At 41.3% G+C, this 26194-nt stretch overlaps 1 protein-coding gene across 4 annotated transcripts in view; it reads left to right on the top strand.

Moving 5' to 3' along the window:
- ATRNL1 (attractin like 1) overlaps window positions 1-26194 on the top strand; it is a 1022247-nt gene that overhangs the window by 321308 nt on the left and 674745 nt on the right. For all 4 annotated transcript variants that reach the window (XR_004001240.1, XM_030569367.1, XM_030569368.1 and 1 more), the window contains exons 18-19: window positions 4007-4225; window positions 14298-14435. Coding sequence is in view for 3 of the 4 variants with exons in the window: in XM_030569367.1 (XP_030425227.1) it covers window positions 4007-4225; window positions 14298-14435 (357 nt within the window). In the remaining variant the exon portion in view is untranslated. The remainder of the gene's footprint in view (window positions 1-4006; window positions 4226-14297; window positions 14436-26194) is intronic.

A 26194-nucleotide genomic window follows, 5' to 3' on the forward strand; every position in this document is an offset into this window, starting at 1 on the left:
TGATGAGTTAGTAAGGTGTCTAGATATGTCATTTGATTGTCAAAGAAGAAAGAATATGCAGTAGATGAAAAGTGTTTTGTTATTATAAAGTGAAGAAAATATTACCACAGTTGCTAAACAGTGTGTGTAACAGGATACAGGGGCACTACCTTCCTGTTTAACAAGGGTTTCAGCCTTAGTTGAGGTTCCTCTCCTGCACATATGCTCATGAGAAGGACTATAATACAGCTGTTTGGTTGAGTGAGTGGGAAGAATGCCTTTGGGAAGTTAGGATCCACATTCAAGTTTCATGGGACTAGGTTGAACTGCAAACTGGGGAATTTTGTTTCCTTTTCACCTTATATTAATGTTTTGCTTTTGTTTTATAAAAATTATCCCTTGAAGCAACTTTGCTGGCTTGAAAACCACTCTCCCAGCATACACAGTAGTTAAGGAAAGATAAACTAATCCAAGATTACTTTTATTATATGAATGGGACAGATTAGCTCTAGATATTCATGGAACTTCATTTTAGTGTCTCACTAAACCCATCACATACAATAACTCCAAAAACATACATCCCCTCATGGCAGTGCACATCCCTTCTTTGCCACCCACACAAATCAACAGTAAACTAACCCATAAGAGAACAATACCCTATACTCTGGGACTTCAGTTCAAGCCCAGTATTAAAAATCAGCATGCAATAAAATATGCTGTATATTATTTTAGCTTCCATTTTTTTCCTTTCAGTAACCTAGGAATTAAGTTTTTTTTTTTTAACAGCCCATCTCAGTTGTTCTTGTCTGTATGCATTCTGGTTCCTCTCTCTGAAGGATGTTGCTACACCCTAATGTATGGTTAAATAGGTATGGTTTTTTTGGAAGGATCCTCATAACTTTTAAATCAGGATAGATTCATGATGGGAAGGGAAGGGACCAAAAGGAGGAAATAAAATTTCGAATGAAACCAAGAGGTTTTTTGTAAGTTAGGGAACTAGAGAAAATAGAGGTGGAAGCCCTTGACTCTGGGCTACATTTTCCCCTGTTCATTCATCAAAACTGGTTTGTTGATAATTAGAGTGTAGTGTAAAGCCTATTTTTTTACACAGGGTTTCACCTGATTTCCCTGGAGAAAAGCTTTGAGAGGGTTTCCTTGAAAGAAAAGGTTGAGTTTATTGTGGTTGGAAAGACTTTTCTTAGTTTTTGTCGTTATGTTGAATTAGTTTTAAATTATTTTGTATATGTATATGCACTTAGACGGTTTTGATAGTTGCACTTTATAAATTTAAAAATAAATGCATCTTTGTTAAAACTCCTTCAGTGTAACCCTGAAAGAAGGCAATCAGCAATTTGTAGAAGGTTTGAAGGAGGGCAATTGTAGCATTTTAATATTTTTAAGATGTAAATTGTAGCGAGGGTGAAAAACAAACTAGGACTGTGAACTAAAAGTCTCCAAGCATTTTTTAATAACATCTACACAGCAATGTCTTCTCCCCTCCCCCAACAAAACTGAGCAGCAGCAAGTTTCAGAGCCCAGGTCAACTGACTCAGTTTTGTGAGGCTTGCACTGTGGGGCTAAAAATAACATTGAAGACATTCAGGCTTAGGCTGGAGCCCAGGCTCTGAAACCCAGCAAAGTGGGGAGGGTCTTGGAGCCTGGGCTCCGGTCCAAGCCGAACGTCTACACAGCATGAGCCCAAGTCAGTTTATGTGGTCTCTGCTTCACGTGTTTTTTTGTTTTGTTTTGTTTTTTACTGCGTAGATGTACCCATTGAGGTATTGTGCTTTTTTTTTTTAAATCACCAATAACTTCAGAACATGAATTTTTATTTGTTCTAACCTGGGTATTCAACATTTGAGGAAGACTGCTTGTGGGAGACATGTTCCTTTTAAATTAAATGAAAGGATGCTGTGTAGAAAAAATTGTAGAGGTAAAGATTTATAAGTAACAGCACAGTTGAATAACTCAGCTGATGACAATGTGGGGGAGAAAGAGAGATTTGATTTTTAGTACTCAAGTAAATGAAACCTGACTTGCTGTTACAGAAAAGAAAAAATAAGATGGAGCGTCATTAAAATGAAATGCAACTATGATTTGTAGTTTAGGATTATTTTTTAAAATGCATATTTCATGGTATGTCTCAGATTATCATTGGGATTGAGCAGAGTGTTTAGTAAAAAATCCAAATATCCCTACTCAACGTCCATTGGTAATTGAAGCCCAAAGTAATTTCTGGGTTTGAGTTTGAATTATCACAATTTGAACATTCCCCTTCATGATTTGGATCAATAACCTGATTTTGTTTCAAATTTGATTCTGTGGTTTTCCTATTCAGCCAAGGCTTTGATCCTACAAACATGCATGTGCTTAACTCCACGCACATGTGTAGTCATTGGTACATCAGTGTAAATGGTTTCATGATCTGGAGCAAAGTGTGTATATAACTTTATTGGGTATTGGTAAGGACAGCTGAAAATTGATTCTCTGCCTTTCTTTCTTTGGATAGCTGCAATACAGTAACTCCTCACTTAAAGTCGTCCCGGTTAATGTTATTTCACTGTTACGTTGCCGATCAATTAGGAAAACATGCTCGTTTAAAGTTGTGCAATGCTTCCTTCTAACATCGTTTGGCAGCCTCCTGCTTTGTCCACTGCTTGCAGGAAGAGCAGCCTGTTGCAGCTAGCTGGTGGGGGCTTGGAATCAGGGTGGACTGGCAGCTCCCCATCAGCTCCCCACCCCGCATCAGCTTCCTGTGCTGCAGCCGCCCAGCAGGTTATCAATTGGCAGTTCAGCTGTCCCTCCCCCCACTGCCATGTGCTGCCCCTGCCCTCTGCCTTGGAGCTGCTTCCAGAGACTCCTGCTTGCTGTGCATGGAGGGAAGAGGGGGCCTAATGTCAGGGTGTCCCCCTCCCCACTGCTCCTGCACCCCACTTACCCTTTCTCTATATAGAGCAGGGAGAGGATACAGACGGAGAGAGGCAGAGAGAGCTTGGGGCAGCAGCTGCTGTCTCAACTTCCTGATCCACTTAAAAAGACAATGCACTTAAGAGCGGGTAGCTTACTTAAAGGGGCAGCGTGCATCTCTCTCTACCTCTCCCACACAGACAAGTGTGTGTCTATCTCTGTCTGCTATGCTGTCTCCTCTCCCTCCTGTTCGGGCTGCCTTGTGTGAGAAGCTACATTAACAACAATGTGTTAACCCTTGAGGGCTCAGTCAAGTGCTAGTTCACCATTTAACATCAAGGCATTCCCTGGGAAATATCCCTCCCTTTTCCACCCTCTAACTTCACCACCTCAACCAAGCTTCACAATCATCATAGCTGTGGACAGTATTAATTTTTTTGTTTAAAATGTATACTGTGTATATATCTATATAATATATAATTTTTGTCTGGTGAAAAAAAATTTCCCTGGAACCTAATCCCCCTGGATTTGCTTAATATCGTTTCGCTTAAAGTCACATTTTTCAGGAACATAACTACAATGTTAAGCGAAGAGTTACTGTAGTTCCTTTTGCTTCATAGTTATGTAATCCTCATGTGGCTTCTATGAGCATCTGGTTCAATGTAGTATGGGATATCCTCTTACTGTTACCCTAACAAATAAATTTAAAATAAATTTTCTCTTGCTGCAAGGGTACCTTTTTATTATTTTTGCTGAATCCAGTTTCTTTAATCCACCGCATTTTTTGCCCTTTTATCATTACTTAAAATTTGACGGGGGGTTTTATTGTGCAAATTATTTCTGTATTCAATTTGATGTGGTGTTGTACAGTATTTGGGTTTTTTTTGTAATTATCTGTTTTATAATAACCTTCATTTTGCTACCTCCCAAAATACAATTTTTTAAAAGCATTGTTTCTGACGAAGCATGGAAATGTTCTTTCCAAAAGATTTTTGGAAAGTTATGAATCTGAGAAGAGAGGGTTATAATAGAACCTATTAACCCTTTTAACCATACTAGTAACCTAGTATAGTATGCATCTTTTAAAAGTTGCATTAATATTATGTTTTGTATAATACAGCTCAAAACTGCTCTGGATTGAGGACCTGTGGGCAGTGTTTGGAACAGCCTGGATGCGGGTGGTGCAATGATCCCAGTAATACAGGAAAAGGGCATTGTGTGGAAGGATCTTCAAGAGGGCCAGTGAAGCTTGTTGGAGTGCACTCCAATGAAATGGTTCTTGACACTAATCTTTGTCCAAAAGAGAAAAATTATGAATGGTCTTTCATCCACTGTCCAGGTAAGAACTTCTGATTTGTTTTATATTGTTTGTCTTTTTTTTTCTTTATTTGAATAGTATGTATGAGCTCTTAATGTCAGATGAGAACTGCAGCATATAAGGTTTTGATTGCTTTTCTGTTTATATAGGTACACAAACAATACCAAAAATTATTTTAAATAACATAATTAACATTTATACAAGAATAATTTTTTTACTAAATGTTATCTGGGAATTTACTCTGCAAGAGCCAGTTTGTTTTTCAGTTGCTGCTAAACATATAGCTTCCAAATTTTGTGTGGTTACATGTGGGATATTTTAATCAGAATTTGCATATTTGCAAATAATTTCCCCTCAACCTGCCCTCTGGCTTACTATCTCTACTACCTGTTGCCTACTCCTCACGGCCTCCATGCTGGTCTTGCACAAACAGAAAAGACCATAGGCTGTCTGGCTGCCTAAAGCCAAAAGCCATTGCAGCTTCCAGTGACTAGGGTGTAGGAACTTCCTGCATCCCAGCTAGATATGTGAAGATCCAGTTGGGTTGTGGAAATGTGTCACAGGGCTGCAAGATGCCTGACACTTGATGGCCCTAGGCAAATAATATATTTTTCCTAACTTAAAAGAGAATATCAAGTAGCTGAAGATTTAAGATATGTTAAATAATTATAATGAGGAAATTAATCTGGTAATCCATCTCTGCTGCTTAGAAAGCTAACAACTCTGTTACCAGTGCATCGGTGAAACTGACAAGCCCCAAATGATTTATCCTACAATAAGTATTGGTCTTTTAAGACTCAGCATGAAAACTCTCAGTTCTCAAAACAAGGGCTGCGTTATTGGTAAAACTGTAACTTTTCAGCAGGTGTCCTATCACCAGTAAACCTGGAATTCTGAAATTATCTGATCACAGCAACATGTGCAGATATGTAGCATAAAGGGCATTGACTTTTTTTAAAGTCTTCCCCTCAAAGATCTTAAGAGAGCAGAATCTGAGTTCTGAGAGAAAGTATTGTATATTTTAGCATCCTTTCTGTTCAAAAGTGTATACAACAGACAGAGGAGAGGCATTACTGAATGTATTGAAGTAACATTGTTAAATTTAACACCAAGTGAAAACTGTCATGTTAACAATTAAAAAACTAAAACTGAATGCCCCAAGACAACTAGCAACACTATCAGAAAAAAATGAACCTTTTTTATATTTCCTGGAAATATGGAAGAGTGTCATTACATTTAATATAACCTTAAGCGATTTAATTCAATCTGTGGATTAAAATATAGGCACATCAGTATTACCTGTTGTGATACACATTCACCCAAACCCGTATTACTGTTGATCAGTTTGTACTGAATGCACAGCTTGCTTAACTAAAATAGAATTATAGGTTTGTATTACTACACTTTCTGGATGAAATATTTGGGCTCCTCTCTCTGGATTTTAAGACATGAGCTTTATGTATTTTAGACCAATCCTGTGAACATTGCTCAGTCAAGGCTCCTGTTGAGAGAAAACTGCGACTAAGAAAGGATTTGGTCCTAAGTCTTCACTGGAATCGATTATGCAATGAACATTTTAACAAAAATATATTTTTTTACTGCTGCCTTTTAAGAGATATTATTTAATATAGCATGTCATTCTAGTAGTATTTATTTTTAACTATTTCAGGAGAATCATTGTTTAATACTGTATCTAAATTTTTTGCACAGTTGATTTTTTTAGTTGAAAACAAATGTAAATTAATCTATATCATGCATCATAGCTATATTTGAAGATTATTCTACAGTATTTATAAATATGTTGCCTATACATTCATACATATTGCATGTGAATCATGTAGTCAGTTTTTATTGTATTTGAAATTCATGTTCTCTTCATGGAATCTCTGTGACTTGATAGGATTTTTGATAAATCCCATGGATTCACATTATTTTAAATTTATTCTCATTGTTTCTGTGTGTTTTAATTGTTAAAAGAAGTATACAAAAGGGCATCTCTTGTTCAGATGCAGGCTAAACATCTCCAGGTAAACTAATCCTTCTCTCTGCCTGCGGGAATGTGTTTGGCAACCTTGATGTTAATTTTGACATTCTTCTTAAGTATTTTAAGCCATGTGTGCCACATTTCTAGTTGTGTAGCTGTTGTGATTTTTTTAAAGTGGTTTTTATATGACTGAAACTTTTCTGCGATTTCAGGTGACGAACTGCTGTGGTGTAGCCATAAAGCAGATGTCTGGTATCTTTGACTTGTCATAATCATTTCATTTTCCTTGTGACCTCTCTCCTTGTATCTGGTGGGACGATTCTGGCAAGCACATAAAGGCTGTTCACTTTTGTTGGTAGTAGACATCCTGTGATGTAGCAGCAGCTGTCATTTGGCACAGAGCCCAGTGCCAGTCTTTCCCACACTGCACATGTGTATTCGGCTGTCAAGTAGCAAAGCACAAGTGAGGTGACTCTTAGTCTTTCTGGATTGATTCTCCATTTGGAATTAGCCAGTTTCCTGAGTATGGTGTTCTGGATGCTAACTTTGCCTTTTGTCTGCTCTGTGTATGCCTTGAAGGAAAAGTAAGGTCTAGCATCACTCCAAGGTAGATGGGATTCCAGCAAGTGGTACCCCATTTCAGATTATGTTGAGTTGTCTATAGGCCTCACTGTTCCAAAGACGTAAGAGACTTGCTTGCATTTTTTCTGGGTTGGCACATAGTTGGTTTTTGATGTAAAACACGAAGAACTCAGACAGTGCAGATGTTAATATAGCTTTGATCTGGGTGAGATCGTTGGCTTGGGCAGCAATGTACAGGTAACTGGCATACATAAAGCATTTTGTACTGAGATAGATAAGTATATCATTCATGTAAATATTGAAGTGTGTTGGTAAAAGTAGGCTCCTTATGGTAGGCTGTTTTTCTGTTGCTACCTTTTGACTCCGTTTCCCATATATGTCAACATAAAAATGTCAGTTTTGTAGTAGAGATTATCTGAGTTGAACGGAGTGCTGATCTTTCATCATATTGTATATTTTAGTGAGTAGCTTTCAGTGAGTCACTGTCTTGTATGCTCCTGATAGGCCAACAAACACGGCAGCTATTACTGTACCCTTTTCAAAGCCATCCCTAATGTATAAGTGATGTTCAGTACCTGACTGGTTGTTAGGAGACCTAACAGTGGTCAGGCCTAGTGTTGGAGGAGAGTCAGGTATAGTGGTTGGAGTCTGAATGCTAGAGCCAGGGTTCAATACAGGGCCTGAACCACAAAGCAGGGCCAAAGTTGAGAACTGGAGTCAGAGTCAGGAATCAGCCAAGGATCAAGAAAAAGTCAAGAGTTGAGGAATCAGAGCTGAGGGTCAGAACTGGATTACCAGCAGTATGGGAAGGCAGGAGCAGGGCTGGTTCTGAGGCAGGAGCCAGACTGGGACTGGATGGGAACAAGACTGGCTGCAGGGCAGGATCTGGGCTGGAGCAGTAGAGGAGCGGAGCAGGGCTTGGTGAGGGACTAGCACAGGAAGGCAGGGAGTCTGTGGGCATGTGCATTGAGCCTCCAGCAAGAAACTGCTGCTGCTGAGCTTAAGAACCATCATGCTAACCTCCTCACTCAGGCAGTGACACTGGCTTGTTAGGATGGCAGGATTATTGAGCAGGTGCAGTTGCAGGGCCTTACTACTGACACCGGTGCATATCTTACCTCATGGAATCCAGTTTCCTGTGGGATTAGGTGCTTTCAACAAATGGTGATAGGTGGTTTAAGATGAGATGCCCGTACAGTATGTAGGGTGATATAGTAGTGATATGCATCTGAAGTTCTTTGGCTCTGCTACATCCTTCACCAGCTTCAGGAGTGTCACAACATGTGCTCATTGCCAGATCTTGGACACTTTGTATGTGGCTGAGCATATGTGAAACAACTTGAGTAACCAGTTCTTTGTTGCTGATCCAAAGTGTTGGATTTGTTCAGTACAAATGTCATCTAGATTGGTGGTTTGTCATTTCTGAAGACATTAATTCCGGAGGTTAATCTGGTCATTGTGTACTGTGCCCCAAAATTATAATTCCCTTGGTGGTCTTCCTGCCATTTTTTGGGATGTGGTATGCGAAGTTGTCTGCAGAAATATAATAGTGTTGCTCTGCCTTCCTTGGGTAATTGTTAAATTCCCAGATGGTTATCCATACTTTCTTGTTGCTGTGGATCATGTCCATGCTTTCAGTTAGATTCTGCTTTGACTTGTTTTTCCTCCGTTAGTGCGGAGATTAGTTCTTTACTAGCTGCACTGATATCCTCAGTGAATGGGTCTGCTTCAAACTTTTGCTTGTATTTTGTGTGCCAGTTCTATAACTCAGATGTTAGTTCTGACATGTAATTTGTTCTGCAGCCTCATGGAAAGTGCTTCTTTGAGACAGTGTGCATCACAATGACTAATTGGTCAGAATTTTGTGCTATTGGTTTGATCTTTCTTACAATGGTATCAAGGTCATTGGTGAAGCCCTTGCTTTCCACTTTCTTAAAATTAAAGTGGTGCCAGAGTGGTATTGAGTTTGGTGTTAGGCTGCATTGATCTGTATGGCAATGGGCCAGCGTTGTGAATGTGGTTACAGCTGCTGTTGAAAGAACTGGTGAGTTTGTGGTCTTGAATTAAGTCGAAGTGGTGCATATTTGTCCACAATTCAGCTAGTTCACCATGTTAATCAGTTATATTGTAGCCCCATTTGCCACTGTGACTATTGGAGAGAGTCCAGCGGAGGGCAGCAAAAATGATTAGAGGGCTGGGGCTCATGACTTACGAGGAGAGGCTCAGGGAACTGGGGTTATTTGGTCTGCAGAAGAGAAGAGTGAGGGGGGATTTGATAGCAGCCTTCAGCTACCTGAAGGGAGGTTCCAAAGAGGAGGAACTAGGCTGTTCTCAGTGGTGACAGATGACAGAACAAGAGCAATGGTCTCAAGTTGCAGTGCGGAAGGTCTAGGTTGGATATTAGGAAACACTATTTTACTAGGAGGGTGGTGAAGCACTGGAATGGGTTACCTAGGGAGGTGGTGGAATCTCCATGCTTAGAGGTTTTTAAGGCCCAGCTGGACAAAACCCTGGCTGGGATGATTAGTTGGTGTTGGTCCTGCTTTGAGCAGGAGATTGGATGATCTCCTGAGGTCTCTTCCAGCCCTGATATTCTATGATTCTATTAAAGTTGCCAGTGATCACCTGCATTTTGTCATGTTCGAGGTTATATGGGCTAGTGAATTTGAATTGTTTGCATGGTGGTTTGTAGACAGATGTGATGGAAATGTCACTAATGTCTACAGTCAAGACTTCAGTGTAGTTCTTATCAGTCATAAATGTTATGTTGATAACAAGATCAGGTTTGATGAAAGTGGTACTGCTGTGTTACTTGTGCGATCTTTCAGTGGCCAAGTTAATCCTGAGTATCTTTGTTAATCCCTCTCTGTTTCTCCTGGAGACATAGCAGATGGCAGTTGTAGTCAGCACACATTTTGGCTATAAGATCTTGTTTGACACCTGAGAATCCTTCAACATTTTATAATATTATTGTTAGTGCCATGATAAAGACCCTTCTGAATTACACTGATCACTTGTTCTACATTCAGGTACAGTTGTTCAGTTATGCTGTTGACTCTATTGGTCTGAAGGCATAGACATATTATTTGGTTATATTATGGTGGTAGGGGCAGGATTTTTGTTATGAAAGAATGTTACACCCTGTGAAGTGGGGGGAGACGGGGGAGGGAACAGTCCCAGATCTTGCCCTGTGGTGGCACAGTTTGGTTCTGCAGGCACCCCATCCTCTGTTCCATCAGGGTTCTTGAAATAATTTGCTCAAAGACCAGAATACTTAAAGTACAAGTATGTGGGGTCTTATATACTATGTCTTTTCAAAATACAGATTCTTTGGCCTCTGAGTTCCAAACGTTGTTTACTCTTAGGTCAGGAGACTAACAATCTTCCTTCTTGAGTCCTGTGCTGTGATTAGGGCCAGGTTCCTCCAGTCCTCCACTAGCCAATTTAGAGTTAAACAAAGAAGAAGTTTAATATATTCTTAATGCTAATGAGTCATGATAAACTAGCTCTAAACAGCCATGCAATAAATTACAGCAGGTACACTTTCTATAATAAAACAAGATTCCATTCAATTTTCTGGTTTTCACATGCTTAGAAACTTTTGTGCTGGAATTCTGCCAAAAGTGCATATTTTTAGAAAAATTGGTTAATCAATTATGGATTTTCAGAAGAATGAAAAATACAAAACTTTTCTCCATTGGAAGGAAGGGTCTTTTTGACGGGTGGAAATACTTAAGAAACAACAGAGCTTTGAAATTTCAAGCTGCATATGTAATTAGGCCTAAGTGAACAACTTGTGCCTTTTTAAATATGAACAATATCTGTCTTAAAAAATATGAAAATGTGAGACTGATGATTCACAGTAAAAACTTGTTAGCTAGCACCTTAAAAATAGATGCAGTGCACATGCATACTGAGGAAGTTGACTGCACCAATATTTGGTTATAATAATTTACAGGCACAGCTGCTGAAGCAGGAGGCAATTGTAAACTCAAGAGGTTTCATAGCTTCACAGCCAGGAATGGTGTTGGTTGTTGCACAGTAAATTGCTAAATTCCTACTCTGCAAACCTGTTAACTCTGAAATGAGAATCCATGTAATTTATGTATTCTATTTATGAATTCCAGTCACCATAGTATCTAGATGCTGAACCCAAATAACAAAAGCAGGACTTTTGAAATGAATTTTAATTGGACTTTGCTCTTGTTAACTGAAGGTACAGCTACTCTACTTAAATTCATTCACTTTCCCCCCTCTTTTTCTCCTCTTTCTCTCTTTATTCTATTTCCTTTATTTTTTCTTCAGTACCTATTATTAGGGGTAGAGTGATACAAAATCAGTAGATTTTCTGCTGGATTCTAAAAACATACTTATAAGGGGCTCATTGTTATCTCTTTCAGTAGAGGACTCCACAGCCTGGTGCCCAGTAGCTAAGATTGTTGTGCTTCTGATTCTACAAAAAATTTACCTTAATATTTTTGGTTTCTGTAACCGTTGACAACTTTGCTTTCTTGGTATATCACATATGGAGAGGCAATCGTTTAGACAGACAGATTGAGGTTCTTGATAATTAGAACCAGGATTTTGAATTTTACCCAGAAGTGAACAGGAACATATGAAGTGTGCTGCGTATTTCTGCCTGGATGGCCTCCATCTCTGTACTGTGTCCTAGGTATTTATAGATATATTCTTACACCACCTTTGGAGGTAGAGATGTATTATTCTCATTTTCCAGATGGACAAACTGAGACACAGAAATTTTGACTTTTTCAAGGTCACTCAGGAGGTCTGTAGCAGACTCAGGAGCTGAATTCATCCTTAACCAATAGATCATCCTTTCCCATTAAACTTTATAACTTGCTTTTTGTGACTGGTCTAGCTCCAATCTGCTGTGTCTTACACAAGTGTAGTTTTTGATTGGGCCTAAACAAAGGGAGCCAAAGTTTTCCAATACTGAGGTGATGAATGTGTGGATCTCAGCTGACAAGTCCTCATTGGAAAGGAATGTAGATGTACTAATAATTCAGAGGTGGTGGAAGCATTTCTTGCACTGTTGATGCAATTTTATGAAGGAGAAGAGAAGATTCCAGCACATGCTATCTTGACAGATGCTTTCTTGAGGGGGTTGCTGCGAGGTCTTGGTAAGCTCCCTTACTCTTCATACCCATACAACTTCCATCTTCCTGATTTGATAGTTGTTCTTTCAGAACTTTCTCTTGTAGCCACTGTGTCATCTGTGTGATGGCACTGGCCATATTGACTGAAGAGATGTATGATTAGGTGCTGTCAGAATGTTGGTGGCAGGGTAAGCCATATAAGCACACAGCTTCTTCCAGGGTCTTATGTCTACTGAAAAGGAGGGAGAATAGGCTTTATCTTATTGATAGTCCACATAGGAGGGCTCTGGTGAAAGAGGAACCATTTCCCATCAACACTCTTTGGGATCTATATGAAATGAATTATCTTAATCTTTTTATAATTTCTACTCTGCTGAGTCTTGTACACAGGTCAGCAACACTCAGGGATTGATTGTGCTGAAGACTGTAAACTGGCTGAGCAGTATGACCATTGAGGTTTCACTTCTGTCTTCAGCCATAAGGAGGTCCGCTGTCAGTTCTGCTAAAGGGCTCTCTTTCTCTGCATGCTGAGTCCTGATTCTGAGGGATAAGATTTGTTAGCAGAGTGCATTAGGTGCTTTTTTGCATAGTCATAACCACTTTGTTTATATATATATATATCTTTGCCAAAGAAAAGGGAGGTTAGAGATTAGGTAGTTTGCAACCTTGTTAGTATCTAATGTCGGTTTCTTAAGAATGCACTTTGTGGGTCATGTGATAATAATTTTGGTTATTGGTGCATTCAGTGGTTCTCATTTTCACCAGGCATGATGAGCAGGGATTGGAGTCAGTGCCCCAGCATCAGAGATAAGGCCAAATCCTTTCAAGAAAGCTAGGATGGCCCTGGACTTGTTGTTTTTAAAAATTTTCCTTTCTCCCTTGTAGCCACCTATATTCAGCTGTTTGTTTGTTGATTGGTTTTTCCCCAAAAAACAATAGTCCGAGAGCTCTTCACAATGGGTGGTACTGGCACCTGGGATTTAGTTAAATCTTGGTTAATCAACTGATTAGCTATATTCATGACTGCCTGTTAGAATTTATGGGAGAGGGGAAGGAAACTATTTTGAACTATGAATTAGGACTGGATTCAGTCAGTGTCAGTGAGACAAAAGACTGTGACTCAAGCCCTCAAGTCACTATTGTGACTGCTGCTGGAATACTGTGTCAGTTCTGGTGTCTCCAATTCAAGAAGAATGTTGAAAAATTGGACACTGTTCAGAGAAGAGCTGTGAGAATGATTGAAGGATTAGGAAACCTGCCATATAGTGATAAATTGAAGGAGCTCAATCTGTTTAGCTTATCAAAGAGGAGGTTAAGGCCTGCCTTGATTATACCGTAAGTACTTACATGGGGTATAAATATATAATAAATGAGCTCTTCAGTCTAGCAGAGAAAGCTATAACGGGATCCAATGGCTGGAAGTTGAAGCTCGATAAATTCAGACTGGAAACAAGATGTACATTTTTATCAGTGAGAGTAGTTAATCTTTGGAAGAGTTACCAAGGTTTGTGGTGGATTCTCCATCAGTGACCATTTTAAAATCAAGACTGGACATTTTGTAAAAGAGATGCTCCAGGAATTATTCTGGGGAAATTCTATAACCTGTTTTACACAGGAGTTTAGACTAGATCAGGGGTGCTCAAAGTGGGGGTCAGGACCCTCAGGGGGGTCTTGAGGTTATTACATGGGGGTTTATGAGCTGTCAGTTTCCACCCCACACACTGCTTTGCCTTCAGCATTTATAATGGTTTTAAATATATTTTAAAAGTGTTTTTAATTTATAAGAGGTTTGTACTCAGAGGCTTGCTGTGTGAAAGGGGTCACCAGTACAAAACTTTGAGAACCACTGGGCTAGGTGATCACATTGGTACCTTTTGGCCTTAGAATCTTTATATTTAACATTTCTGATCATTTGTGAATTTTTGTCCCAATACTGTTTTAAATTTGTTTTGTGTTGATTTATCTTAATACAGGGGTTCTCAAACGTCATTGCATCGTGACCCCCTTTTAACAACAAAAATTACTGCATGACCCCAGGAAGGGGGACTAAAGCCTGAGCCCAGGGTCTTCAGCCCCAGATAGTGGGTTTTGGCCCGGGCAGTGGGTCTTGGGCTTCAGGTTGGCCCTAGGCTTCAACTTCAGCCCTCGGCCCCAGAAAATCTAAGTCAGTCCTGGCGACCCCATTAAAATGGAGTCCCAACCCACTTTGGGGTCCCAACCCACAGTTTGAGAACTGCTGTCTTAATCCTGGTCAGCAATTAACATTAAAATATTCAGAACTGCGATCTTCTGCATTTTTTGTAGTCAGAACATTTTTATGGTTTCATTTTTTCTCTTAATTATTTGTACTCACAATAATTTTGTTCTCAGAAGCAAATTAGGCAATACCTTTTTCTATTTTGTATTCCAGCTTGCCAGTGTAATGGGCACAGCACCTGCATCAATGGCAATATTTGTGACCAATGTAAAAACCTAACTACAGGAAAACAGTGTGAAACATGCATGCCAGGTTACTATGGAGATCCAACAAATGGAGGCCAATGTACAGGTAAGTATCCTACCAGAATCAAAGGACACTTTCACAATGCTGAAGGTATCAATGACTGAAAAATTGATATAGTATTATACATGTGCTGGACAGCTAACATTGTGATTCAATGTCCAGATTTAGTTTTCTCAGAGAATCTTCACATTAAAAACATTGTTTAACAATTGTGATTTTATAAATAAACACAGAGTAAGAAATTTGGTTTTAATACACAGCTTGTATTGGACAGGGGAGAAGAGCTATGCACTGGTAGCAATACCTAAAAGTATTTTGCTTGAGAAAGGTAATATGTCTTGGGAGATCTGAGACAGTGTAACCATCTTCTGCCATTGTCATGCGGGACTGTTGCTGTCCCTATATACCTGGAATTCAATAACCAGAATAGTGCTGGGTACCTACAGAGAGCTACAGCAGGGAGCTTGAGAGGTGCTCTCCTCCTTTGCTTCTATGCTTGTACAGGGCTAGATATAACTCTGATCATTTTCTTTTTACTCAAAGGAGGTTTTGTATATTTGAAAGATATTTATCATACAAGATGTTCATTCTAATGAATAAAACAAATAGGTGTTACTTTTATAAAGGCAAGATTTTTCTCTAAAAAGTGACTCTGTAAAATGGAACTGCTTACTCAGCAGATCTGTCGCCTGTTTGTGTTCTGTGACAAAGTCAGACTAGAGAGCTACCAGAGAGTGGTAGATGACAGATATATCAGGCCTAGAATGGTAAAGGCTCTTTCTTCTTTAAGTGATTGCACATATGCATTCCACTCTAGGTGTGCGCGCTCCCCAGTGACTGGATATGTTTCCCTCAGTGATGCCTCTCAGGACAGTACAAAGGCCCTTTGCTGCTGCGCACCGATAGTGCCAATATAAAGCACCCAGCTGACCCCACACGCCTCAGTTCCTTCTTAACACCCATGATGGTTGCTGAAACTACTGTCTCTCAGTGGTCATCTTCCTCTTATATCTATACGTAGTTAGTTAGTTGTAGTCAGTTTTACTCAGTTTTGGCTAATTTTAGTGAAGTTCTGTAAATTCATGTTTTAGCGCAGTTTTTGTCCATTCTCCAGTGCCCAGGCATGCCTAGGTCACTGGGCTTTAAGCCCTGCACCTCCTGAAACCAGGCCGTGCCCCTCAGCAACCCACCCTTAATCTGCCTGAAGTGCCTAGGAGAAGCTTACATTGGGCACCATTGCCAGATCTGCAGGGACTTTAAGCCTTGCACAAAGAAGTACTGGGAGGCCAGGCTGAAGGTTTTGTTCATGGAGGCGGCACTGAGACCTCCATCTGAGCCAGGCCACTACCGAGTGCCTCAATGTCAGTAAGAAGTGCTCCTCCAACCATACCAGAATCCTGGCACTGATCACCATCCCCAGGGCCTAGGAAAAGGCATAAGAAAAACCAGCCAAGAGGGGGCGATTCTCTGCACCAAAGATGGCCAGGCATGAGGATCAGAGTACAGTGCAATCTAAACAAAAGCATTCCTCCGCCTCAATGCCACAGCACTTAAGTCCAGTACCAGAAGAGCCATTTGTGGCACAGCACCAATATTACTGACCATACCAGAGACGTTTGCCAGTGCCAGAGACCTTTTCTCACTGTTGGTACCAGAATCACTGGCAGTACAAGAGTCAGCATTATCAGTGCCAGCAGACAGGAGGGAACTGCTGGATTCTGCCATTGTGCTGTACTGTGCCCTTCAGTACCATCAAAAGGGAAACCTGTTCTACTTACCTCAGTGTGGGCATCTCCATCATGGCATAGGTCATCAACACTGGTGTGAACAGCACCACCATGGTCACCAAAGAGAGTCTTGTCCTCTTCAGAATCAGAGATGAAATCTTATTCTTCCCATCCAAGGAGTTCTCACCACTCCTCCAGGCATTTCTACCCTTCCATAGACCGGGCAAGTGCATAGCTAGGAGGTCACCGATGACCTATGCTGATCCAGTGTCCCTTTTGGAACCTGTTGTTTTTTCCCAGGTTTATTCCAGGCCATCTTATTCAGTGGCCTCTGAAAGAAGGATGCCATTGACCCATCGAGCCTGGTACTGAAGTGCAAGAGCCAGCTCAATGGGATCCTGCTGAGGCAGAAAGAAGCTCTTCCTTCCACAGCTGGTGCTGATCTCCTCCCCAGATGAGGCAGTTTCAGGAGAGTGCAGATGACTATAAATCTGGGCATATAGGTGGAGTCATAGTGAAAGAATCTTCCCACATTTTAGCCACTGAGGACTCTTCAGAAGTAGCCCTGCCTCTCAACAAGGCCATTATGGACCCTGTTAAGACCCTTGTGGCATACCCCCCCACATCGCTTCTCCCACCCCAATGTCAAAAAGGGAAGAACGAAAATACTTTGTTCCTGTCCAGGGTTCAGTTCCTGTTCGCTCATTTCCCATAAGGGTTATAAGGGTGCAACCCCAAAATCAAGACTCAAAGAAATTAGACTTTTTTGAGAGGAAAGTTTATTTTACTGGGGGTTAGAACTCAGAATTGCAAACCAGTAAGCTATGCTGGGCAGGTATGATTTTAACATGTGGGACTCCATGCAGAACTTCAAGGACTTGCTCCCACAAGAAGCTAAGCAAGTGTGCTCCTTACTAGTGGATGAGGGAAAATCAGTGGTGAGGTCTCATTACAAGCTGCTTTGGATGCGGCTGACTTGGCAGCCAGGTCCATGGCTTCCACCATGGCCATGCACAGGAGTTCATGGCTACAGTTCTCGGGGCTCCTGCAGAAGGTCCAGCAAACCCTTCAGGACCTATTTTTCAAAGGAGCTTCACTCTTTTCAGAACAGACTGATGCATGGGTTAAAAGACTTCAGAGTGACCCTTAAGTTCCTTGCATTGTACACACCAGCTCCTTCAAGGAAGCATTACAGGCCTCAACAGCCCATCTGGTTTCTTTTCTGGTTGCCTGTCAGGAGCTGCAGGGAAAAAGAGGCAGGGGTTTTAGGTGTAGGCAACCACCCTCTTCTGCCTCAGAGTCAATGCCTGCCCCACACAGACATCCAGGGGGTTCTAAGCAGGTGTTTTGATAGGACACCTGAGGATGCTATACCAGTTTCCTTGATGCCAGACCCTGTTTCTTCTTTATTTGCAAACCACTTTTCACAAATCCTGAATGCATGGTCCAGTATTACCACAGAGGGTTGGGTGTTGAGTGCCATGGAAGTGGGATACACCCTTCAGTTTATTTCTACGCTTCCTTCCCACCCTTACTTGCCATCCCTCTTCAGGGTCCTCTATCATGAAGAACTTCTGGGCCGGGAGAGAGGTTCAATCTCTTCTTTGCATGGGAGCGATGGAACAGGTCCGCAGAATTTAAGAGGGAAGGAGTTCTATTCCTGTTATTTCCTAATCTCAAAAGACAAGAGGTCTCAGACTGATTTTAGACCTGAGTCAGCTCAACAACAATCTCAAGAAAATAAAGTTCTTCATGGTCACACTGGCATCCATTATCCACTCCCTGGATCCTGGGTATTGACTTAAGAGACACCTATTTTCAAATATAGTATACCAAGGACACAGGGTTCCTCAGATTGGTACCAATTCACAGTCCTCCCATTTGGCCTGTCTATAGCTCTGCAGGTGTTCACAAAATATATGGCAGTAGCGGCACGTTTCCTGAGGAGATTAGGGGTGCAGGCCTACTCTTATCGGACAACTGGCTCGTCAAGGGCTAGTCTAAGGATAAGGTAGTGTTCAATGTTTTACTCATCCAGTCAAAATTCAAGGCCTTAGGCCTTCTGATAAATGCAGAAAAGTCTACCCTCGATCTGGTGCAGAGTATAGAGTTCATTGGAGCAGTGTTCAACTCTACTCATCCCAGGACCTCCCAGAGTGACATTTCCAATCAATCAGATCCCTGATAAAACACCTCAAAGGTCATCCAATCATACAATTTTGGGCTGTTGTGAGGCTTTTAGGTCATATGGCCTTGTGCACATGCATGGTACAACATGCAGGGCTGCATCTCAGACCCCACCGATGTGGCTGGCCTCAGTGTAATCTCCAGACTGCTATCATCTGGACACTCTATTCTTGATACCTCCACTGCTTCTTGTTTTCCTCTGTTGCTAGTTGGATCCACTCACTTTGTGCTGGCATTCCCTTTATATGCCCTCAACTGTTAATGACCCTGGTCTTAGATGCGTCAGCACTAGGATGGGGAGCTTACCTGTGGCCCCTCAGAACTCAGGGACTTTGGTGTATGGCAGAACTTTCACTCCACATCAACATCAGGGAATTCAGAGCTGTTTGCCTGGCCTCTGAGGCCTTCCTGCCCCACATTACAAGCAGACACTTGTTTGTTTTCATGGACAACACTACAGCAATGTTTTATGTGAACAGGCGAGGAGGAACTTGCTCTTCCCTCCTTTGTCAAGAAGCAATGTAGTTCTGGGAATTTTGCGTAGCCCACTTAGTCAACCTTGAGGCTTTTTACCTTCTAGGAACGCAAAACGAGCTGACAGATCACCTCAGTAGATCTTTCTCCATTCACCACGAATGGTCCCTTCACTCGGATGTGGCAAGAGACATTTTCCAGCAGTTGGGGTGGGGGAACTCCCTGAATAGACCTATTTGCAAACTAATTCTGCTCTCTTAGAACACGGATTGTGACCTCAATCATGGACACATTTCTGCTACCTTGGATGAGACATCTTTATTATGCTTTTTCCCCCTTCCTGCTCATGCACAGAGTTCTGCTAAATATCAAGCGGGACCAGAATTGGGTTATTCTGATAGCCCCAGCATGTGTCCTCCAACATTGGTTCTCCACCCTACTAGATCTCTCTGTTGTGACTCCAATCCTGCTTCCGTTGCACCCAGACCTGATTTCCCAGGAGCATGGTCAGCTGCTCCACTTGAATCTGAGCTCCCTTCATCTAATGGCCTGGAAGCTCCATGGCTAAATCCTGTAGAGCAGGCTTGCTCAGACCAAGTTAGTCAGATTCTACTAGATAGTAGAGATGCCTCCACCAGGGCTACTTATCTCTTGAAGTTGAAGTAGTTCTCTGTTTGGGCATCTCAGTGTGGAGTCTTGCCCATGTGTTCACCCATACAAGACAAATTTGAATATCTGTTGTTCTAAGTTGTCATGGGAAAGAAGGGAAGGTCCTTTCATGGATTGAGAACTGGTTAAAAGACAGGGAACAAAGGATAGGGATAAATGGTAAATTCTCAGAATGGAGAGGGGTAACTAGTGGTGTTCCCCAAGGGTCAGTCCTAGGACCAATCCTATTCAACTTATTCATAAATGATCTGGAGAAAGGGGTAAACAGTGAGGTGGCAAAGTTTGCAGATGATACTAAACTGTTCAAGATAGTTAAGACTAAAGCAGACTGCAAAGAACTTCAAAAAGATCTCTCAGAACTAAGTGATTGGGCTACAAAATGGCAAATGAAATTGAATGTGGATAAATGTTAAGTAATGCACATTGGAAGAAATAACCCCAACTATACATATAATATGATGGGGGCTGCAACGAATCAGGAAAAAGATCTTGGAGTTATCGTGGCTAGTTCTCTGAAGACATCCACGCAGTGTGCAGAGGCAGTCAAAAAAGCAAACAGGATGTTATGAATAATTAAAAAGGGGACAGAAAATATATTATTGCCTTTATATAAATCGATGATATGCCCACATCTTGAATACTGCGTACAGATGTGGTCTCATCATCTCAAAAAAGATATACCGGCACTAGAAAAGGTTCAGAGAAGGGCAACTAAAATGATTAGGGGTTTGGAACAGGTCCCATATGAGGAGAGATTAAAGAGGCTAGGACTTTTCAGCTTGGAAAAGAGGAGACATGATAGAAGTATATAAAATCGTGAGTGATGTGGAGAAAGTAGGTAAGGAAAAGTTATTTACTTATTCCCATAATACAAGAACTAGGAACTTCCAAATGAAATTAACGGGCAGCAGGTTTAAAACAAAAACAAGGAAGTTCTTCACACAGTGCACAGTCATCTTGTGGAACTCCTTGCCTGAGGAGGTTGTGAAGGCTAGGATTATAACAGCGTTTAAAAGAGAACTGGATACATTAATGGAGGTTAAGTCCGTTAATGGCTATTAGCCAGGATGTGTAAGGAATGGCGTCCCTAGCCTCCATTTGTCAGAGGGTGGAGATAGCTGGCAGGAGAGAGATCATTACCTGTTAAGTTCACTCCCTCTGGGGCACCTGGCATTGGCCACTGTCGGCAGACAGGGTACTGGGCTAGATGGATGTTTAGTCTGACCCAGTATGGCCATTCTTATGTTCTTATGTATCTGTTGCACCTGAAACAACAAGACTTAGCAATCTCTTCTATCAAGGTTCACCTTGCAGCAATATCAGCTTTCCACCATCAGGTGCATAACCAGTCCGTTTTTTCTTGGGACCTGAACCTAGTCTTACCAAAGCTTATGGGACCACTGTTTGAGCCTTTGGCAACTTGCTCCTTATTATGCCTCTCCTGGAAAGTGGTTTTCTTAGTGGATATTGCCTCATCCAGAAGGGTCACAGAACTCCATGCCCCTTACATAAGAACCTCTTTATACAGTCTTCTTTAAAGATACGGTGTATGTATGCCCTCATCCCAGTTTGGCAGTTCCATAGTAATTAAGCAGTCTATCCACCAGCCTTTTACCCGAAGCTGCATGCGAATAGGAATGATCAATGTCTTCACTGACTGGATGTTAGATGAGCTCTAGCTTTCTACACAGAAAGAACTAAATCATTCTGTAGGTCCTCCCAACTGTTCTTACCTGTAGCTGACATGATGAAGAGTCTCCCAATCTCTTCACAGACAGTTTTGTCTTGGATTACTTCACGTGTTCACACTTGTTATGATCAGGCAGGTATTTCACTGTCAGCTAACCTGACTGCTCATTCCACAAGATTGACAACATCTTCAGCAGCATTCTTAGTACAGATCTCTATTCAGGACATTTGTAAAGCAGTGACCTGGTCATCGGTGCACATGTTTCTCCTCCCATTATACCATCACTCAGCATTCCAGAGATTATGCCAAATTTGGTTTAGCTGTTCTGCAGTCCATGTGTCCATGAACTCTGATTCCTCCACCTATTCAACTGCTTAGGAGTCACCTAGGGTGAAATGCAGTCACTGAAAGAAGAAAAAATGGCTACTAACGTTCTGTATCTATTGTTCTTTAAGACATGTTGCACATACCCATTCCATGACCTGCCCTCCTGCCTCTCTACCTGGGAGTTTTCCAGAAAGAAGGAACTGATGGGGCCCAGAGTTGGCTGGGTGTTTTATACCGGCACTAACGGTACATTGCAGCAGAGGGCACTCGAGCTGCTCCAGTGGTTACCACTGAGCGAAAAATTTCCGATGATTGTGCTCAAGGCATGTACACACCTAGAGTGGAATGTACATGTGTAACACATCTTGAAGAACAACAGTTACGGAAGCTTAGTAACCATTTTTTCCCTGTAAGCTGAAATGAGGTTATTTCAGGTCATCTAGAGACATGTGAGTCCAATTAAGGGTTGCCTGTGACCTTTGAAAAATCCTCTTCTGGTTAGGGAAAAGGAAAGAGAGAAAAGAGACAAGCTGCAGCAGGGCTAGGGGCTGGAAGTCTGCAGTCCTCTCTAAAGGGGAAACAACTGAACTAACGGACTGATTGGGTAATGACTGGCACCCAGAGACTAGCATAACAAAGCAACAACATAGAGAGGGACCAGGGAGAGGTATTCCCTTTTTGTGTTATGAACTTGTTTCTTTTTGTTTGGCTGAAGAGTACTCTTTTGGGCCACCTTGTAAATGCCTTGAAAACTCTCTGGAGTGGGACTGATTTACTCCAGGCCCCCACCACCAGAGGGGGAAATGCTGAGCCCTGCTAGGTGAAGGGAGATGCCTGTCCACAGTTCATAGTCATATTTACTGCCTTTAGTGCTTTCTACTCTTGTTGCCATTCAGAAGTTAGCGCATTCTGTTATATCTGTGTGATCCTATTGAAAGTAATTGAGCTACAAAGGTGTCAATGAGATCATAATTTGAAGACAATGGTAGTTGCACAGTAGTCACAAAGGACTTTACTGCAAAAACTTTAATAACAGTGATGATCCACGAGAATAAAAGAATCTAATTTGCTTTTCAAAGGTTCATTTATAGGCCTTTCAGCCAGGGGAGATATATTAATGTGTGAACTGAGCACATTTGATATAAGCATATGTAAAGGGGGTTACACATGCTGTTTTAAAATCAGTGTGTTTAAAAATAGAGCTGCATTTCTAGGTAGAGGGAAACTGATCATTATGCCATTTTCTAACATTATCTAAACCTGCTATTTAGATTGTAAACAACTTGGGGCAGGGGCTATACAGTGCTAAGACTACTGTTGGCATTTTGTCATGTAACTTTTGTATCTCAGTGTCTATTCTCAGTGAATAAAGGTTGGTAAAAGTAGCTCCACAAGCCCTCCTTCCCCTACCCGAGGTCTATGTGATTTAATCTTGGCCTGCATAATGTGGTGTTATGATGGTGTGGTATAAAGATGGTGTTATCACTTGTTTGGCGTGACCCACATAACTTATCTGTAGTTTCTGCACATGTAAGTAATGCAAATGTCCCATTATTTTGATTTCAGATTTTATATGTAATATATATCATAAGTGGCACGCTGGTTTTGTAACAAGTTAGATTGAAAGTATTCAGTAGTGGAAAAAATACCAATTAAAACACAGCAACAGGCTCTTATTGTCTTATTCGTGCTTGGTTTGATCTAAAGAGCCTAGTGTGTTAAAGGTTACAAGTCATCCTATTTTACTAAGTCTGTTCTGTTCTGTAATTGCTGCATTGGAGGATTCCCACTGGAGTGAAAAAAGAGATCTTTTGTATATTGCCTCTGGGTTGTTTTCTCCCTTGCACTAGTGATTTTAAAGCCTATAATATCTCCTCCCATATATCTGAAATAAAAGGATATTTTAACCTCAGCAGTCCTTGTGGTAGTGGAAGAAGGATCAGGTTGACCGCTGCAAAATGTATAGGAAAGTGCAGGTGACATATTTTTTCTCCTGTAGCACTGATGATTCTTTTAGTGGAACCTTACCCCTCAAGGGATGTTAGTTCTCTAAAGCTCTCACCTCTACCTCAGCAATTTAACATGCAGTCCTGGTTACATGAAAATGCACATCTGGTAAGCTGAAGCACAATACAGTGAAAATGTGTTCAAGGGAATGGAAAGATTAATGTCTACCCTTATTGACAGTTGCACATTTTCAGGGTGCTTTATGAAGCTTTAAATAATTCTTAATAGTTCTCTTATTTCCTGAAGTTGACAAAATGTTCTTTTGCTGTCTATAGCACCTTTATGGCAAAGTGATATATTAAAGTAGCTTTTATTCTTCAGGGATACATTAGCTATCTAACCAAATACGCATTTTGTCACCTTCAGTAATAATGGCTAAAATCAATTTATAAGACCTGTAAAATTATAAATTTTACCACTTCTTTCTTCAGTCCTAGTTACGTATTACTATTAGAGTCCTTCTTTTTTTATTGTAGACATGATTTTAAAAGGGCTATTTAGGATTCAGAATGCTTTAAAATTAAGATGATTGTTATTGTGAGACTTTATTTATGTTTTAGGGTTAGATATTAGTTTTTTTCCCCAGATTAGACCTGTAAAACTGCTGCTATCTTTAAGTGTTGTTGATGATTCTATCCATTGATGTATTGTTAGGTTTCCTTCAACATTCTGAGAGGTTTGCCTTTTTCTCTTACTAGAGTGGCTCCCAAACTTCCTAGTGGTGTTCAGCAGAGCACTTCCTGGTGATCACAGAAAGCTGTTGCATTACCACTATTTCTTCTTTACTACTTTTTGTACCCTGGTCCATCTAAAACTCACCATTGGCTCTCATCACACCCTTCTGTATAACAATATACATCTTGCCCCTGTCTTCCCCCAACTGCTCCATTTCCCTATCCTTTTTACTATCCCCCCTGCAGTTCCCACCAGTTCTCCCTACTTCTCTTCCCTTTTCCCTCCCTATCTTCCCCTCTCCTTCCACCAGCACAAATCTAGATTCCACAACCACATCCTCCTTTGCGTCGTCCTCAACTCTGGTGACATTTACCTCAATCCTCACCTGCCATTCCACCCTTCTTCGTCCCCACTGCACCTCCCACTCTGGTCCCCACCACCACTACTACCCCTCTTTTGCCACCATTCCTAACTTCACATCCACCCCCATCTTCCTTCCTCCTCTTTCTTGCTGTGTCAGGAATACTTACTCCATCTCTGAAAATATCTGTCATCCATGACCTCTTCATATCTCAAACCCTCCATCTCTTGACTGTTAGAGATATGGATTGCTTAGCCTGACACACTGCAGCTGCTGTCTCTTTCAGATGGGTCTCTGCTTCTCGCTCTCCCTGTCCTGGATCAGACTATGGTGTGGCATTGGGCTTCTCCTCTCCTATTCCTGCTGCTTCCAGCTTCTCCCTCCTCCCACTCCCACTCTTTCTCCTCTTTTGAAAATCTCTGCCTCTGACTCTTTTCTCCCCCTTCCTGTCATTGTCATCTATCATCCATCCAGCTCCTCACCACCAGCCTTCCTCTCTGATTTCAACTCTTGGATCTCTGTCTTTCTCTTATAATCTCCTACATGCATCCTAGGGTACTCCAGCTTCCATGTTAATGGCTCATCCCACCCCTAAGCTAAATATCCCTCCAGTCCTTGACTCCTTTTCCCTTCTCTTCCATCATAAAATCTGCCCTGGCTTGCCCTTAGCATGCACTTTCTATGCTCCTGTTCTTGCACTGCAGTGTCTCTGGCTGAAATCCCATGATCACTACCAATTCATTCTCTCCTGTTGCAGTTAAGACCCAACTCTACTTCTCCAGCTTTATTGAATCTCACACCACAATCCCCTTTCCACACCTTTGACCCACTCCTCAAACACTCCCTTCCTCCAGCCTCTTTATCTGCACAGCATCTTGCCAATTTCTTCCCAGAGAAAATTGACAAAACACTACATTTGTCCTGATCTATGGCTAGGGCTCTCCAATAATTCAATTACTAAAAAATACTACTACTATTTATGGAGTGATAGTGCCTAGGGTGAGATTGTAAAACCATTGTGCTAGCACCATACAAACATAGAATAAGAGACATCCTTTGCCCCAAAGAGCTGACAATCTAAACAGACAAACTGAAAAAAGGGCGAAAAGATAAACAATGTGGTGGTTCGCAAATGTCATGAATGAAATATTATTTGTTTGTCTTTTTATTTTACTGTCTGGTGATATGGGGAGACAGCTGAAAAGAGAGGCAAGGAAGGTGGAGAGGACATTAAAGTGAGGGATAAGGAAAAAGAGGAAGTGTGTGTTTTGAGGGAGGGAAAGAGAGCATGGAAGACAGGTGGAATGAGATTAAACAGCCAATCAGCAAAGAGGAAAGAACGTCCATAGTAGAAACTGTTAAAAAAAAAAAAAAAACAGAGATGTGACTGACATCACGGGCTGCAGATCCATGCTTTAGATGCTTTTCTTTGTTGCTATCAGCTGCGTTTCTGGCTGGCTGCTCACAGCTGTTTTTTGTCTCTGAGCCCACCTGGCTGGATTGAGGGCTAGGGATCCTCAGGCAGATAGTACTGTTTCTTCAAGCTGTTTCTTTGGGCATCCAGACTCTCCTTCTAAAAAAGGGACAAACCACTAGACCATATTTCCCTAATTTGCTTATGGGAATGTCACATGGAACTGTGTCAAAAGCCTTACTAAAGTCAAGATAGTTCACATCTACTTCTTCC

Source organism: Gopherus evgoodei, chromosome 7 (assembly GCF_007399415.2).
Source record: "Gopherus evgoodei ecotype Sinaloan lineage chromosome 7, rGopEvg1_v1.p, whole genome shotgun sequence".
Taxonomy (NCBI): domain Eukaryota; kingdom Metazoa; phylum Chordata; order Testudines; family Testudinidae; genus Gopherus; species Gopherus evgoodei.